This window comes from Scleropages formosus, chromosome 5, assembly GCF_900964775.1.
Source record: "Scleropages formosus chromosome 5, fSclFor1.1, whole genome shotgun sequence".
Classification (NCBI taxonomy): Eukaryota; Metazoa; Chordata; class Actinopteri; order Osteoglossiformes; family Osteoglossidae; genus Scleropages; species Scleropages formosus.
Genome location: NC_041810.1, coordinates 25,331,979 through 25,349,991, shown reverse-complemented (window position 1 = coordinate 25,349,991; position 18,013 = coordinate 25,331,979). Strand labels below are relative to the sequence as shown.

General features: G+C 46.0%; 1 protein-coding gene across 1 annotated transcript in view; it reads right to left on the bottom strand.

Moving 5' to 3' along the window:
* Positions 1–513: 513 nt before the first annotated feature.
* The window catches only part of pdhx (pyruvate dehydrogenase complex component X), a 31,307-nt gene continuing 13,807 nt past the window's right edge, over positions 514–18,013 (bottom strand). Inside the window, exons 5-11 of the mRNA XM_018765834.2 lie at positions 17,643–17,741; positions 11,154–11,316; positions 8,184–8,331; positions 5,652–5,710; positions 4,221–4,379; positions 2,151–2,215; positions 514–1,370 (exon numbers count right to left, since the gene is read on the bottom strand). Coding sequence (XP_018621350.2) covers positions 1,103–1,370; positions 2,151–2,215; positions 4,221–4,379; positions 5,652–5,710; positions 8,184–8,331; positions 11,154–11,316; positions 17,643–17,741 — 961 coding nt within the window. The 3' untranslated portion in view covers positions 514–1,102. The remainder of the gene's footprint in view (positions 1,371–2,150; positions 2,216–4,220; positions 4,380–5,651; positions 5,711–8,183; positions 8,332–11,153; positions 11,317–17,642; positions 17,742–18,013) is intronic.

Below are 18,013 nucleotides of genomic sequence, written 5' to 3'. Positions count from 1 at the left end.
CTGGCTTCAGTGGTCAGAGGCGGAGGAGCACAGCGTTCTCGCTGGGCTCTGGGGAGTGAAGAGGCCCTGAAGATATTGGGATATATCAACAAATATGACCAAAGATGTGACCGATGGGCCGGCAGGGGAGATGTTTTGAGAAGTGTGAGGAGGCCTCCTTTATACTGTCTTTCCTGGGCATGTTCTACCGCACCAGCAACCGTGTCGATGCGATTGGATGTTATTGTCTGCCGAACCCCTACGGTAAACAGCTGGTCCAAGAAACAACACCACCTGTCCTCGCAGGGCCTGAAAACACAGGCAGGGCACAGGAAGACTTATTTAAAGCATTCTCCGCTGCTGGAACCTCATTAACTTCAACCAAGCCCAGATGTTTCAATTGAACTGGTGCAATTCCTCTAAATAACCATATTTACATTTTCTTTTTATTACATAAGGAAATTACACAACAATATATTTATTGTACATGCCACACGAGCAGAAAGCAACACCAAACCTCGACACGTTGCTCGTTTAAGTATTGTTTTTTTATTTGTTTGCAGCTCACATGGGTCAATGTGAATAAATAGAACAGTGTTTGAGAGAAGAAACTATACACGTTCGAAATGCAGCGACACACACATCCCTGCTGTTACACAGCCAAAATGGCAGAATGGTTCGGTGGGAGCCACCAATCACAGCAAAGCCTCGAAAACTACAGTAATAGCGACACTTGAGGAGGACAATAAAGTGCCAATGGGAGCCACACAGTAAGCAATGCCATGATACATAGGAGAGCATCTGTGAATCACATGAGGGTTCGACTGAAAGGGACCAGACGGTCAGAGGTTCAGTACGCAGGAGGAAAGTTGACGTTGTGCCCCTCGAGCTGGACTGTGCTCAAGTGAAAACAACCAGTGGGGCAGATTGTCCGTTTCTCACGTAGTTTTGAAGAAAAGCCATCTGCTATGCAAATTAAAACAGAAATGTAACAGCTCTATGAAGTGGGTGGAGTCTAGATGCGGATGCTCTAGTGACCCAACAGAAACATTCTGCCAAACAGCGCCCCCTGCCTCGTTCTCAATCTCAGCCCCCTTTCCCCCATCCTGCTCGACGGCCCTCCCTAAGCGAGGCTCATCCTCTGTGGCTGCTCCAGGTTGGCACGGAACCTGTCCAGGAAGCGGGACGCAAGTTCATCGTCAACCAGCCTCCCGTCACTGGACAACGTCACGGTCATGAGCTGCTGCCTGCGGAGTGCAGCTCCTTCTTCCTCGCTGGGCGCCGGTGGCCGCAGCTCCATCCGCGAGCGGCCCACGGCTAGGATGCAGGCCTGGGGCGGGTTGATCACTGCGCTGAAGCCGCTGATCCCAAACATGCCCAGGTTAGAGATGCTGCGCAGATGGATTAAGCAGGAAACACATGGACAGACAGACAGACAGTCGAGGATTAATGTAATGGCCTGTTTGCTGTGCGTGCAAAAGCGAGATCTGCAAAGGAAAACAGTCTAATCTGAAAAAGTATCACAGCAACAAATTAGATTATTATAACTGATGTGTCATCTTTCCATCAAGGGGAAAAATACACTGAGTGAAAGCAAAGTGTTTGTTAGCAGGGGCTATAACAACACACAAGTCATTTCAGAGGACGAGTCTCTAACCCTCCCCATGTGTCCTCAGAGAGAAAGCCAAGGGGTTTAACTTTCTCCTCATGCACATTGCAGTGAAAAAGTGATGAAATCCATATACGGCAGAGAATATATAACGCCGTTATATTAAACATGTGGGCCCAGCCCTGTCTGAAAATTCATAAATATGCACAAGTGGTTTTGAGCAGAATGTGGACAGAGTACACAGGCTTCTCAACTTGCAAACGCAATCAGTGCTGGAGGTGTGTTCATAACTCAATAAGTTCATACCTCTCGACTTATTCACAGATTGAAATACATCTACAATCACTAAATTTACTGCATAAATACTTGTTGTTTTCATTTCATAACAAACAGGAATTTCAGGAAATATCTAAGTGAAGAAAATGCTATTAAATAAACTGGAAAATGCTTGTTTCACTGAAAGCACATAATTTGACTGTTCCTGAGACAAGGAGCTCAGCTGTAAGTGCGGTGAAAGTTTGATCGCATACGTGGTGAAAAGGAGCAGCGAGGAGCCGGTTACCTGAAGGAACCGCCCTGGTACTCCTCGGGAAGCAGCTTTCCCTCACGGGCCTTCTGGGCCAGCACCTGGAGGGGGGAAACACAGACATCAGGTGTGGTTTAGGGACCAGCTGGGGGCTCCTGAGGGAGCAGCTCAACATCCGCTACTCCACTTGGGCAGAACTGAAAATTGACACCCCTCTTCATACACAAACCGCGCCCCTTTGCGGTCAAACACTCCATCCAAAACCGTCATTTGAATTTTGAATTTCTTTATAAACAAGTCTTTGCATATTGACTTTTACACACAACTGATAGTCCATGTAACAAAATTAGAAAAACCATTTTTATCAGAAACGAGAGAAGCTGTTGGTCGATGAGTGGGAAGTGCCATATGGCTGGTGCTGCTCAGTAAATACAGAAACGTTGCAGTAACATCCTCTTTGTCTTTAATTAACCAACAGATGGGAATATACCCCTCCCCTCCAATTTTTACATCCTGACTGTTTTTAGTGCCGCTGCATTCTTTTATTTATTCCTGACAAACGAAACTGGCAGCCAGGTGCAGACAGAACAAAGACAAACAGCAGGGCTACATGGCGACACGCGGTTCTTTAAGGGTGTAAATGGAACAACTGCAGTGACACAGCAGCTGTGGGGTGTAAATTGCACTGTTTACGCTGATGTCCTTTGCTGGGAATTGTGCTAAAATCACTGACGTTCCATATTCCACCCGTCATGAAATGATGAAGTATCGGCTTAGTGCCACGTTCTCGTTTTCCAAAGATCCAGTTAGAGCTGACCTTACGGTCTGAGACCCAAGTTCGAATCTCACCTCCTGCTTTAGTACCCTTGATCAAGGTATGTGCCCTGAATTGAGACAGTAAAAATGAGCTTGCTGTATAAATCATTGTAAGTATCTTAATGCACAAACAACTGTGGCAAACAACTGGCCTTTCTAGATCACTGCTGTCTCCCATTTATTACCAGGTTCTATAAACATTTGCGTTATCACAGTGGTGATCAATCATCAGTGACACAGTCTTTCCACTCGACAGCATTTTACTGGAACCAAAATTGTTTTACTGACTCCACCAACTGTGGAAAAGCACACCCTTCCAGGTAAGCGCAGTTATGCTTTCACATTGGGCTCTACTTGCACAGCAAGGAGCTTCACAGGAAGCAAACAAGAGATTTAACACTTTAATCTCACCTGCTCCTCATTACATCACAAGAATCAAAACCAAACATCACCTGCGGCAGGAGTTCACTTTTATACGGAGGTGTCTGAGCACATCACCTTCGGTATGGGGAGGGTTCTGCTGGGGAAGGTTACCCCGAGCTAGAGCATGCCATTTCTAATACACACACACATTCACACATGCGTGCGCGAGCACACGGTGACCACAATGTTTCTATTTGTTTTACACGGACCAAACAGGAGCACATATAAATATGAAAGAATGCAGCTGCACACTTGACTGCAACGCTGCCTAATATTTCACGCTTGCTGCCCAAAGGTCATTAAAGTGGGGGACGTGTGTAATAAAGAGCAGAAATAAAACAGTCTTTACACCCCTTGAGCCCACAGCACACACTCTCATGATTTACATCGCTGCACACGTAGAGCCTGCATAAAAGCACACAGTGACATTTAGTATGTAAATCAATTCCATTTTTATTGGGTACACAGTATATTTTAAAATGCCGGAACACTAAAACAAACTAAATTATAACTCAGTTTGAGAAATTTGCACAGACACTGCAGTCTCTGATGTTTTTATATGTGTTCCTGTTGCGTAACCATGGTGAATGTTTTATCATCTCACTACTGTGACATCAGGGTCACAGAACTGGCCCAAGGGGTCAATTGAGACAAACAAGGCAAGCAGTCGACCCCGTGACCTTTGTATTGAGGCCTATTGCATAACTAATATTTGACCCGCATTTGTTCAGTGTGACTTCACCAATAATCACCCAAGATCTTGTTACCATGGATACCTGCTACTGATTTCAAAACTAATGAATAACCCAAAAATTATTTTAATTTAAATGGAAATTAATAAGGAAGGAGTCAGTTTGGGCTCTTTACCTTGGCGTTGGCAGAGATCTCCTGCACTCCCTTGCTGGCAGCGTCCCTGATGATGGGGGTGATGAGGCCTCGGTCCGTTGCCACGGCGATGGAGATGTGGATAGATTCTAGTGCTTGGGGGCCCTCCCCCCCCCAGGTCACGTTGACCTCTGGCATCTCCTGTGGAAGCGTCGAGAGCAGCAGTTTTGAGGAGGAGAGGGAGCGGACATGAACATGTTTCCCCGAATGAATAGACGAGCGGAAACAGGAGTGCTCTTGCCCAGGAGAACAAAGCCACTACAAGGTTGATGCTCATCACACCTGCTCCTCTGGCTTCCCCTGAGCTGGACGTGGCTGATCGGCATCGTGGGGGTCATTCGGGGACGCACATGGCTGCTATATGGGCTAGTTTGAAGGTGAAAGCAAAGAGCCCAGCATGCTGCTGTCCATCCAACATGTGACTGGCTCACGTGGAGCCGTTAACCTAGGACACACTGCACTGCAAACGTGGTCGAGCGCCAACAGTCTGGTGGCAGGAACGTTCTCTTTTTACCCTGGATACACAGCTGGAGGTTGAGAGGGAGGCGTAATCACACTGCCTGGTGGCGCTATCACCATATAGAGTCTCCCACCTGCTGTGACTTGAACCCTGGACTGCAGGCTTCACATGTAACAGGCAACCCTTGTCTGGCTGCTCTGCTCTTATGTATACCAGCAAGTTAAAAATCAGTTAAAGCCAAATTTGTCTCTTTTTGGAAGACGTTAAGGTGTAAATGTCACTTCCTGTTTAGGAAAGACTGAAAGGCAGCGGCAGTAGCAGCAGCATCACCCTTTATTTCCTAAAACCCTCAACTACATTTTGGCTTTTTCCATAACAAGGCCACTCCTCCTAGGTCACGTGTCTACAAACATGCACACACAAACTTCCCGGCAGAGAAAGGACAGGTGTGGCAAAGCAGTCGTGACAGAGTTTGTGGCTAACAAAAAGGCTGAATAAAGACCAACCAGTTGTGACATCCCATAATGACAATCTGATTGACTCAAACACACAAGTGCAGCATGGTGCTTAATCTGTGCTGCACGCCATCTCCTGTTATCGGTTTGCAGACATGTTAATCCAAAGCCACTTGACAATGCTTAGTGTTATTGTCTTACTGCTGCATTGCCCTGCATATAAATCACTCACACAGGGATTCGAACTCAAGACCTTCTGGTGCAGCTCCTGAACAAGATAGCCTTCTGCTTCTCTTGTCCAAAGATGAGACTCTCAGAGGAGTCTAGTCCTCACTGAGCTCAACTACACTGCACTTCAGGTCCAAATGCAGTGCTGTGTGGACACACGAGCAGGAGCGTGTTCATCTCACCTGCTCATCGAACCAATATACCGAGTCACTGCTTGTCCAAAACATCAGTGTTTCTGCTGTGGGGTAATAAGGGTTCTGTAGGACTTACCTTTAAAGTGACCGCAGCTGCCTTGATGATGAAGTCATTGACAGACACCTTGATCTCTTCTGAAAGGAAGAGGTAAGAAACGGCCATCAGCTGGAACCCTCCATACGAACAAACTCACACCTGTGAGATGGGATTGGTGGTGACCAATAGGTGAACAGCAAGAAGGACATGCACCCTGACAAACACACTGTTCTTTGGGGAAAGCGGCATTACACATCAGTAGACTGATGTGGAATCAATACTGATCATGTTGAGATCTTGGTTCCAGTGCATTCCCCTCCACAGTCTCACATGAGCTGTACAAATGACTGCTGTGTGGGATGAGTCTTGGCACAAATCGGCGTACTCCCACCTGAACTTGAACCTGAACCCTGACCTTTGGCAGACTGGGGGGTATGGCGAACATTATGGCAGGACCATCCATCCTTCATTCACGTGCTTGTTGTGAGGTATTCCCACCATTGCCTGTCTCTTTTTTCAGTTTGGAACTAATACTTCTGTTTGCATTTCTTATTCCACATGGTTGAACAAAGATGCCATTATTACTCAAGCGACTCATAATGACACGCCAAAATGAGTTTGCTTTTAGTTAAGGGACAATTAACGCCATGTGAACACAACACGTAAACGGCCATTAGCTGTGAGGAGATTCGCACCATGACCACCGCTCTGAAGTGTGGTGAACGACACCGATAGGCGACACCTCGCCCGAAAAATGAATTCATATTCAGTTCTCCTTTGGGGTTTGTCCTCCCTTAGAGTCTGAGATAACAATAAAACAAAATAACAACAATAATAAAAATAAAACATCTATCCTTATCAACCTTGTAGCAACCTGAACATGCAATGAGTAAACCTGAGGTGGAATGCACAGTGGTGCACGAGGTGCGGAGGTGCTGGTCGTGGCTCGATGCCAAGGAGGAACTTTCTCACAAGTCGGGGCCCTTTAGTACTTCCGCAGCCTGAGGCCCGAGTTCGGGTGTGAAGACATGTACCGCTCAGACATGTTCGCTACCCTCTCTGGCACCTTTCACTACGCATTACTGTCAGCGGCAGAGTTGTCAGGTGTGTGTTACACAAGGAGACGAAGTTGTGCGGTTTCCCTCCTCTGACCGCGAGTGGCCGTGATAGTCAACTGCGTCCCTGAGTCTTTAATCAAAGCCACAGCAACACAGTGCATCTTATTTAATGTTTCATGTTCATTAGTTTTAGATTTTCTGTGGTCTCCAGGAGCAAAGTACTAAACTAATTAAGAAATACTTCTTAATTAAGAAATGTTTCTTCAAGGACTACTGGTCACTTGGGGTTGTCCAACCAAACCTTCTGGCCTGGTTCACCAAACATCACCCTTACTAGGACCTGCACTTGAGGCTATAGATGAATTGACGAATACCTGGTTCTCATTAGGCCTGTTTCCATCCCGGAGCTCCAGGTAGAATGACTGACGTGCGTGAGTCTGTGGCCTTAACCAGTTCAGTGGGTCACGCAGGTGTGTGTGGCTACTGGTGTGTGTTTGTTTTCCCCAAAACCTCAGCCAGCGATACATAGCTCTCGTCTTCGTCACTCCTGTTCCGTCTTACCGGGCAACGCACATTTTTGTTTTTATGTTCCACTAGAGTCGACATTTGAAAGAGTGCAGTCAGCTGAACTGATTCCTCGCTGTCGGGAGGACAGTTCATACAGGTAAATGGCAATAGAGTTCATATGAGCGAGCATGACAGGACAGTCCAGTGCATCACAATATTCTGTTTAAATAATATTTTACACAATTAAAAAAAGAAAAAAGGCAAACTGGAAAAGTATTTGTTTAAATAAAAAATTTAATGTGTAAAGTGATTTTCACATTTACTTTTTACTTACTATTTTTGGTAAATGCGCAACTGGAAAGAATTCCAACAATATTTACTCTTTGCTCCAGGCTTCTCCCTCTCTTTAAGATTGCTGGTAATTTTTCTCCCTAGTGGTAGGATACTGCCTGAAATGGTATACAATTTCCTTTAAAAAAAAAAAATAAAAAAAAAAAAAAAAAAAATCTATATTTCAAGTGAGTTGTAAACATCTAAGTAAACAAAAAATATTTTTAAATTCTTTAAAATGAAATTTTTAAATATAACACGATTACTCGTATGTCAAAATGATTTTCCTAAAAAAAAATCAAGTACGACAGACACTTGAATGGCTAGCCAGTCACTGACGTCCCTAGTGCCCATTAGCTCAGTTATGCGAGGACAAACTCATACACACACACGTTGACTGAAACCACTTGTCCCAAGCGGGGTCGCGGCAAGCCAGAGCCTATCCTGGCAACACAGGGCGCAAGGCTGGGGGGGGACACTCAGCCAATACATCACAAGGCACCTCAAGTAGGACTCGAACCTCAGACCCACCAGTGAGCAGGTCCGGGTCAAGCCACCACACCCCCCTGTGAGGACAAACTGAATTGTTTTAATGAAATAAAGGAATGGCGGCACGGTGCTGGAATGTTCTTCACCTGCAAGTTCGATCCCACCCAACTCGCCAGGCCCACCTCACCTTTGGCCATGTCCTTGCGCAGCTGCATCACTGCGCCAAGGTCGCAGTCCACCGTGGCGTAGGCGTGAGGGATGGTCGTCTTGGACTGGGTCAGTCTCTGGGCGATAACACGCCGCACATTGGAGGCTGGGATGTCCGAGAAGGTGCCCTGTGCCGAGAGAGGAGTCACATCCCAGGAATTCGGGTTCAGGAGTTCTCAACGACACAAGCTGGACTCACCTGGGGTCACATGTGACATCATAAGATGGAAAGTCCTCTACAGACTGCTGGAACATTTTCAGGTCTTTGTTCATCTGTAATCTCACACATTTGTGTGTTTTCAAATGCTGCTCCCCAAAGCGACGTGAATTTACAGTACAATAATCTGCTTATACTGATTTACCCACTAGTGCAGCTTGGTAATTTTTACTGCATCCGTTCAGGGTAAGTACCTTGATCAAGGGTGAGAGAAAGCAAGAGCTGGGATTCAAACCTAGACCCTTGAGTTTGCAAGAAGACAGCCCTAACCACTACGCCACCTGCTGCCCATTATTGGTTGAGAGGAGGAAAAAATAGGGAGGAGGGTGGGACAACAAAAAAAAATAAACATGTACTATGACTCATGTAAGCCACGAAGGTCCAAGTTGGAAAAGAAAGGAGAAAGTGACTGTGCTTCCGGAGAGCTGACTCAGCAAAGCCCACCGAGCAGCTCCTGCGCCCAAGAGGTGCCAGCCCCGAACCCACAGCTGTCTGTGAGCCTTGCATAAACAGACACCTCCCTGTTGGGTATGGGATGAAACGGCAGGCGCCGTAGCGGGTTTGGCTAACGTGTCGCAACAGAGCGGGGCGTTGCGCTTTCTCTGCCCACAGGGAGACATGTGAGGAAGGCAGGCGAGCAAAGCAGAACTGAGATTGTGAAAAAGGGAGCTGTGGGTGCGTGCGGAGACGTGATGCCGTGACCTGGTGGTTGACCCTGCGGGTTTGGGGTAAACAATCTGCTCCCTGTGGATGTGCCCGTAAGCTGCAACTTCCTGTGTGGCTTTTGTTTGGCGATGGCTCAGCGTGATGCGTGCTTGTTTGCACCCACTGCCGAAATGATGGATGAAGGAGAAGAGCAAAGATCAGATCCAATCCCATCCCTGAAGGGCGCACTATCTGGATCACACGGGGTGCTGCAGATGTTTGGAAGGGGGCCACTGGGGTGCCACCAGGCCAGTGGGCTGGATGACCTCTGACACAGACTGCAGAGAAGGGCGAATTGGGCTGATCGTTCCTGCTGCTGCAGGGCACTGTGTCTCATTAATATTCAAAACAAACAGTAAAAACACGATGAGGCGTTAGTTCACTCCATCCTGAGAGACGATGAAATGTCTCAGTGGGTTTTGACCCAACGTCCCCTTACCAGCTCGGTCACTGTGCTGGTGAACAAAGCCACTTTCTCTCAAATCCCTCAGCATCCACGCATCATCACCTTACACTCAGAAGGTCTCAGGTTCGAATTCCTGCTGCATCTGCAGTACACCCCCAATCAGCATACTTACCCTGAATTGATTCTGTAGTACCCTTGATTAAGGTACTTAACCTGAACTGATAGGAGTGAAAATCACCATGCTGTATAAAATGGAAGGGGGGGTACGGTGGTGCAGCAGGTTTGGCCTTTGCCCGCTCTCTGGTGGATCTGGGGTTCGAGTCCTGCTTGGGGTGCCTTGTGGCGGACGGGGATCCCGTCTTGGGTGTGTCCCTTCCCCCTCCAACCTTGCACCCTGTGTTGCCGGGTTAGGCTCTGGCTCACTGCAACCCCGCCCGGGACAAGCGGTTTCGGACAACGTGTGTGCATAAAATGGATAAAGTGTCTTAATGTACTAATCTCACACTGCAGGTCACCTAGGAAAAAAGTGTGAGATAAACTAAAGTTAACACACAATATCAGTTCTGTAAATTACTATTTCTGTTATGAAATTATAAATTAATAAATTAAATAAAACACATTAAATATCTGTAATTAGTAAACAACAGTAATTCTGCATGAATTACTGAGTGATGTTGTGACATGATGTGGCCACAGGTACAACTGACCACTGACCGACCCCCCCACAGCGAATAAAAGAACACAGAACCGGTTCTTCGGTTTTCTGGAACAGTCCTGTCTCTGCCTGTCTCTCAACAATGATGCTGGCAAACAAAAAGCCACAAAGGGTGTTAACCGGAGAGGGACCTGCCTTCATGAGAGAATTGAAAAGAAAAGAAACACAACACACGTAGGTCTCCAGCAAACAAACACCCACCCACCCACACACACACACACACACACCACCAGGTAATGAACATGTAAATGAGAGCCTTATAGGAATTACTCACTGTATTCCTCAACAGCATACGTGAGCAATTAATGCTAATTAGCACATCACTGTGCACTGTTAAATATTTACACCCTCTGGGCATCTGCTTCCTTCTTTTTTCCACTCATCTATGTGTATTAGCAGAACAAGCGCTGCCTGTTAGAATCAGTTGGGGTCCACAGCTCCTGTTACGAGCCTCCAAACATGACAAAATCAACAGTGTGAGAACACTTCATAGCTGCAATTTCAACTTGTTTTCATGGGCATTTTAAAGTAGAAACAGTGAAAAAGATTTTCACGCTTAACAGTGAGAAACACTCGAGACAGAAATTGCTGGTATTTCTTGGTTTTACGGTTGATTTTTAGCCCGATGTAGCCCTAACTGAGATGTGATTGGAAGTGTGAATTTAAGATACAAGAAGCTGATGATCATTACCGTGAGGAGACGTGTGTTTCAGGTGGACCGGTAACTGAACTCATACTCTTTGTGTGTGTGTGTGTGTGTCTGAGATTGTCCCTGATGTGCCATCTATGGTGTACACTGTCTCATGCCCTATGATCCTGGATTGGGCAAACACTTAAAGATGGATGGATGGAGACTTTATGGCTGCACTGCGTCTATGCCTGGGAAGAGGGTTGCCTGTCTACTGACCGGTGCTCCAGGCTTTCCCGGCACGGACACTGGCGGGTATGTGGGTCTTCCAGAAGCTGGTGCAGTGGGCAGAGTGGGGGCACGGGGGCGCTCTGCTGCTGGGGCTTCTCTGGCCACTGGTGGAGTCTTGGCATCGCTCTTTTTCAGCAGGTTCAGGGCATCTCTGTGAAAAACAGGTGACAGATGCAAGTCACTTTTTGCTCTCAAGACATCAAGATAAAACAACTGACGCACAAGTACAAGGAAGAAGGAACGGAACATGGAAGATGCTCATTCAGATGCTTCCAAAGTACAGAACAACACCGGAAGTGGTATGGTCCATATCTCAAATTGTGAACAAATGACAAAAAACATACAACCAGTCCAAAAAGAGGCAGGACTGCATATGAGCACATCAAAGAGAAATGGGCACAGAGATGGAAACAGCAGCAGGATTGAAAATAGATAGTTGTAGTTCAATTAAATTAAATTAGGTTGTAGCTGGATGAATGCAGTGGAACCTGATCCCAGTCTAGATATGGATTATTATGTTAAACGTCTCTGTAAGTACAATCACACACCATACACTATCAGGGATCAGTTCTATGCTGGTGTGAACCTTCTACCTCACTCTGTGTCTTTTTTTCAAACCTTTGTATAAAAAGTCATGTTACTGTCCGGTCCAGCGGACCGACACTACAGCTACCTGAGGGACGTTTCTCAGATTTGCATGTCTCACCCATCCGTTTCCTTGGTGACGTGAAGAGATACTTTACATGTGCAACCTGGGATGCTGCTGACTGCAGGGTGTGAGGCTGTAATGTGAAAAGCTCGCTTGGCTCTTTCCAGCTGCCTATCAAGGTGTTTTTTTATGATGCCCAGTCAGTCAGCTGATCACATCTTTCAGCTACAATTGAAAATCTCAACATGGAGGTGACCAGAGTGCAGCACATGTCCTTTAGCTATTTATGCGACACTTTTATACAAAGCGACTGACACTGTTAAGCTATTTACAGTGATTTACCTACTGATAAAGCTGAAATGTACTATGGCGTGCGGTGAGAACTGACCCAGATTCCTTAGAGAGCAAGGCAGCAGCTGTATGCCACCACTGCCTGTGTAACTGCTCTGCTTTAACGTGCAACACAGTGAAAATTTCTCTCCACTCCTGGCCACAGTGGCTTTTGTATTTCTCCTTACAACACAGTAAAATACTCTAACTAGGCTGTAGGCATGGTATCAAAGGGCCTGAGTTTGAATGTTACCTCCTTCTGTAGTACCCTTAATCAAGGTACTAACCCTGAACTGATACCCACTTAGTCAACAGGGTCATTTTTGTGTAAGTCAGTGTAAGTAGCTTAGGACACAAACCTAACATAAGTCTCTTATAGAGAAAATTGTCAATAATAATATTATTATTATTATTATTAGTGCAAATCAGCCACAAACAAGGGCCGCACAAATATCTCCGACATTTATTCCCAACTGATATGATCAGCTTTCAACTTAAAACAAGTTAAATGCAATGTGGGACAAACACCTGGAGACAGAGTAAAAGAATAACAGGTACAGAGGAAGCACATGACACTGTCCAAATCACAGCTGTTCCCTGCAGTGTCACACAATGGGCTCAAGAAAACTGTTGCTTTTCCGTTGCCGACCAAATACATGCTGATAAGCAGATGAAGGAGTCATGCCAGGTTTCATGACCACCACCCCCGATGGAAGACCAGCTGTAATAATTAATCCGGGTCACGTTGACAGTCATCAATCAAAGCAGTGAGACGCCGCAGGTATCTTCTTGCCCTGTGCGAATGACACCCTCCGTCATTCCAACTCCCGATGACCTAATCATCCCCTGTGGGTAGTTTCATCTCGTATTTTAGATCAGAACAAGAGTGAATCATAGGTAGGTGTGTGCACAGTGTGTGTCTCCCAGGCCACAGCAAATGCTTTGGTTCCATACACAAACACACTGATAGAGGGCACAGGGGCAGGAAGCCTTGAAAAGCCCTGCAGACAAAACTACTGCTACCGAATGTGCTGGAAACATGTGGTGCACGTATACAGACAGCAAATAGACAGACACAGAGAGGGAGTGTGTGGGAGTGTATATGTGTGAGAGAGTCTGCGTTGCTCTTCATAATGCCTTGTTTACGGGGAAGAGGAGTGGTATCAGGTGTGCTAACACATGGGACTGGAGAAGGTGGGGGTGTTGGCTTACTGTGCTTCACCAAGGGATGGGGGAGGTCTGTCTGGGCAGCCCTGTTCCCACCTGCTGCTCAGCTTCCAGCGTGTGCCCCCCCACTCAACTGCTCCTCATTACTGTTTACAGGGATCACAGTATGTTGCTCCCATCAACAGAGCTGGGAACCCCCATCCCCCCACTGGCAACCTGTGGACGCAATTAACAGCATTTTAAGAAATTACATAAAAGGGCTGCGAAAGGATTCTGTGAATGGGTTCAGAACCCCACCCCTGGCCTTCGATGTCGGCCCCCCAATCTGCAAGTGCGTCAGTTGGGGTTTGCTGTAAATAAGGGCAAATCAAAGAGAACTGTGTGAAAATTAATCAGCCCTGTAGACAAACAAGGAGACAAACACAAGCACAACCTGCTGCACACTGATCTTCAATGCATCTGTATGTAACCCCATTTCAAAGGGCCCACATTAGAACCCTGACAGCGTTGTGTGCTCTGGGGGACCTGGGGCATCCACAGCAGTTTATACCCCCCATACTGGACACCACAGAAACATGCCTTGGTATCAGCCCCTTTGGAAGTCCTGGATTTGACCAGAACACTGACATAAACTCTGGACCTTGACCAGAACAGTTGGGGGAAATGACCTCCCTTACACACAGGCCTGGGTGCGGTATTGGAGCCAACTTTGAACCGAAGGGTTGCTGGTTAAAGCCCTGCAGGGAGCCTTGCTGCAGAACCCATGATGGACACTGCAAACTTTGCAGCAAAGCCAATAGGTAAATGAAACCAACAACACTTGAGCGGGTTTGAATCCCCACTGTGACCGATTCGCTTGTGTTGCAGGAATATTTTCAATGAAATGTGCCACAATTACTTATTTCAAAGATTAATAACAATGAGAAGAGAATAAGACAAAAATATGCATTTAAATAATGAGTGATGGCAAGTGGACAGAAAATAAGATTAGATATGCACATCTCAAAGATTTTACTTTATATGATAATTTTATTCATACCGTATATATGCAACAGCATGCAAATTTTGCACACACACACACGCACACACACTGAAAAAGCCCACGGATTATAAACATCCGTATCGCTTTCGAAAGCCCAGCTGGACAGGATCAGTCAGACTTGAGGAGTTCATCCCGCAGATTTCACAGCAACGTGTATGAGAAACAAGGAGTGCTGTGACCTTCTCTACTTCCAGCAAACATGATCTTATCACACAAAGCCAAGTAGCTGACAAACAAAAGGGGGCTGAAATCACGGGCCCCTGTCCCTGGAGATAACAGGGTGTGAGGAAGAAACTTACAATACTGACTGTGAAAAGTGTAAAGACCTGTTGAGGTTGACTGGCCAGCAACTTTGAGTGCAAAGTAATATACAGGCAGTCCCCGGGTTACAAATGAGTTCCGTGTCCTCAGTCTGCCTTTAAGTCGAATTTTGATGTTAAGTCGGAACAGTTAGATATGGTGGGTATTTAATGTCAGTTTATCAGATGTTTGTCTTAGTATATCGTGTACCTTTCTATGCATAAAAAACATTAAAGAAACACTTCTGGATACACTAAAAAAAAATCTTTAATATAACAATACAGTAACAATAATACAATGTAATAATAATAACGATAAATGTAACTACAGTATGTATAATAGAGAGACACAGAAAGAGATACTAAATGTTTCTACTGTCATGATGAACAGAGGACACGGAGGTGACTGAAGCCAAGTGCAGGAGGATCGTTTCTTCTGAATCAAAGGACTAGATGTGTTCTCGTGGTTGGGGACAGGCGAACTGAACAGAGACGAGGACCCGAAATCGTGGTCAAAGGACAAGGCAGGTGGTCGCTATGAAAGAGACCTGGAACGTGACTTGGGAATGATGATGGACAGGACTTGAGCAAAGTGAAGTATGTTCAAGAACGCAGGGGAGGTTTGGCATTGTCTGTAGTGAGATGCCGCAACTGGGAAAAAGTGTCTTTTATGGCCGAGAGCTCTCAGAGAAAGAGCGAGAGAGAGAACAGTGTGTGTGTGTGTGTGTGTGTGTGTGTGTGTGTGTGCGTGAGAGCGCAAAACATTAAAGAAACAATGTTTGCTTTTCCATTGTTCATTGGAGTTTCACCCTTCACTTTACTATTTTCACTTTCGTTTCAATCGTAATCATTTCCCTTTTCTTGGATGCATCACCATCACTTGCATCACATTTACAATTTGGTGTCATGGTTAGGTGGGTAGCAACAAAAAAATTAAAGACAAATACAGTAACACACGAGTCACTGTTAACGGGAAAATGAGGAAATCTGTCCTATCTTGGGCTCACGCACCCCGCCCATGAGCCAACAAACCGCTGCAGATGCCCAATGTTTTGCACGTTACAACATACTGCCTGTTTGTTATTATGAACCACTGTATGTACAGTAACTCAAATTTTTAATATAATAGGCTTAATGATGAAGTTTTCAACTGACTGTTACTTAAGGGTGACCAAAAAAAGAAAAAAAAAAAACAAACAACTTCCAGTCTGTAAGGGGGTGGTTCGTAAGTACGGGTTGTACGTAAGATGGGCGTCTGTAACTTGGGGACTGCCTGTAATTAATTTGTGCTGATACAGGGACAGCAGGTGGCGCAGCAGTTTGGGCTGCCTCCTTGATGATGCTCTTACTGTTGTACCCTTGTTGAAGGTAGTAACCCTGAATTGATACAGTAAAAGTTACCCAGCTCTACCAATGGGTAAATCAGCAGAAGTAGTTTAGAGTACACGCCTCAGAATGTACATCACTGCAGAGAAACGTCTCAGACATAGGAAGGTCAATAATAATATTAATAATAAAAATTGCAATGCTGGACAATCACGTTCCACACCCAATACCGCTGATATTCTTCCTATGCCAATCACATCCTGTCAGCTTCTAAATGAACACACAAGACCCTGTCTGTCTGACTGCTGTTCTGCAGCCGCATCCTATTGTGCTCTGTGGTCCACTGCGAAGTTCCTTGCTTGGTGCTTCAAGCGACCGATGTCCAATTACTCTCCTGAAAACACCCTGCTGACCACCGCTGAGCTCATGGTCCAGCCCCCGGTGTGATGTGCACACGAGCTACGCTACCATCAGCGTCTTCAGAAAGAAGAGACACCAGGGGCCAATTCCCCTATTTTAAGAGAAAGCCAGAAATGACATCCCAGGTAGCTTTTAAAGAAAGGGCCTCAGCAAATGTATAGTTGCTATACATAATAAATACATGCTAACTGCCCTCTTGCGAAAACTGTCCACATCTTGTTAGCAAGCTCTTGGCAGCATGAGAAGAGACAGAGAAATTTATCTTGTGTAAGACTCTTTATCCGGAACACCAGAAAGTCTCCTTCAGCGCAGCATTGATCAGAGAGGTTTTAAATAAAAGCCCTCAACTACTGATATGGTTTCAGAGAAGAGTCACGGAGAACAAGCAAGCTCTCTGAAAAGATCAGCTCATACAGAATTAGAGATGTGAGGGCAGGGCGTTTCCCCCCCAACACAAAGTCATTGTCTGTCCCCCTTCTCATTAGTTTTCCCATGGCACATGACTCCTCGTGTCCGTAACCATGGCAAACGTTTCAAATAAGTCGTGCGTTGAACCCATGAGCCGCATGTATCGCGTTTGCTGTACTGTTTTGTGTCAGTCCTTTAAGGGCATTTAATATGGACTATGGAGCTTTAAAATATGCCAATTTGACACTCATCGAAAATCGGAATTCCTGCAATGTCCTTTGCTGTAAAGATCACGGACCTCCATGACTCCAAAGCACAAAAACAAAGAGGCAATGATCGCAGAAACAGAACGTAGGGCCTGTTACTATGGATACGGCAGAGACTGGGTTGCCATGGTGACAATAGCTTGTAGTAAGGTTCCCTAGAAGATGACCTGGAATGCCGTCACTGTCTGAGCGGCCAGCGGAAGAGCGGAGACGGGCCACTTTCATAGGTGGTCCTGTAAGACATAGCCCCGGCACAGTCGAAACAGATCCCTGATCCTTACCACACCACAACAGCCACCCCAGATACCCCCCACCCCCCTCCGATTCCACCTCCATCTTACCTCCACCCTGCCATACCTATCCGTACTGAGTACAAGTCCGGACATTGCCATGTAATGGGAGGTGGCCTTTTCAGGTGCTTTCCATGCTGATTAACGCTCAGAGAGGAATTAGTGACGGCACCATGCCTAAGCTTCTTTGTGCAAAACCTTCAACTGTCAAGTCTTCTTCTTCCTCCTTACGCCAACTACGAACATGGTTATGATTATCAACGTTCGCGATTACACTTACTCTTTAGTAATAAGGCCCCGGGGCCCAGTGGGCATGGCCATCTGGGGATCCAGGCCATGAGTGTCCAAGATGTGCCGTGCAGCTGGGCTCAGCCGCAGCCTGTGGAAAGGAAGGAAGGTAAAACATGTGAGGCAATAAAACCATTACACATTAACATAGGCAGCATCACTGCACTTGTTGTCCGCTGTACAGCTAGAGTACCCTGATGAACAGTGTTACTGGCAAGCAAGCATCTTTGGAAACCTTCTTTTATCAAACATGCAGTCCAGGCTGAGCGTAAAATGATCTCAGGGTACCTTCCCCTTCGTTAACACAGAGTCTGCGCGAGAGTGTGCGAAGCGTGACGCTTGTATGTATTAAAACTGAACAAT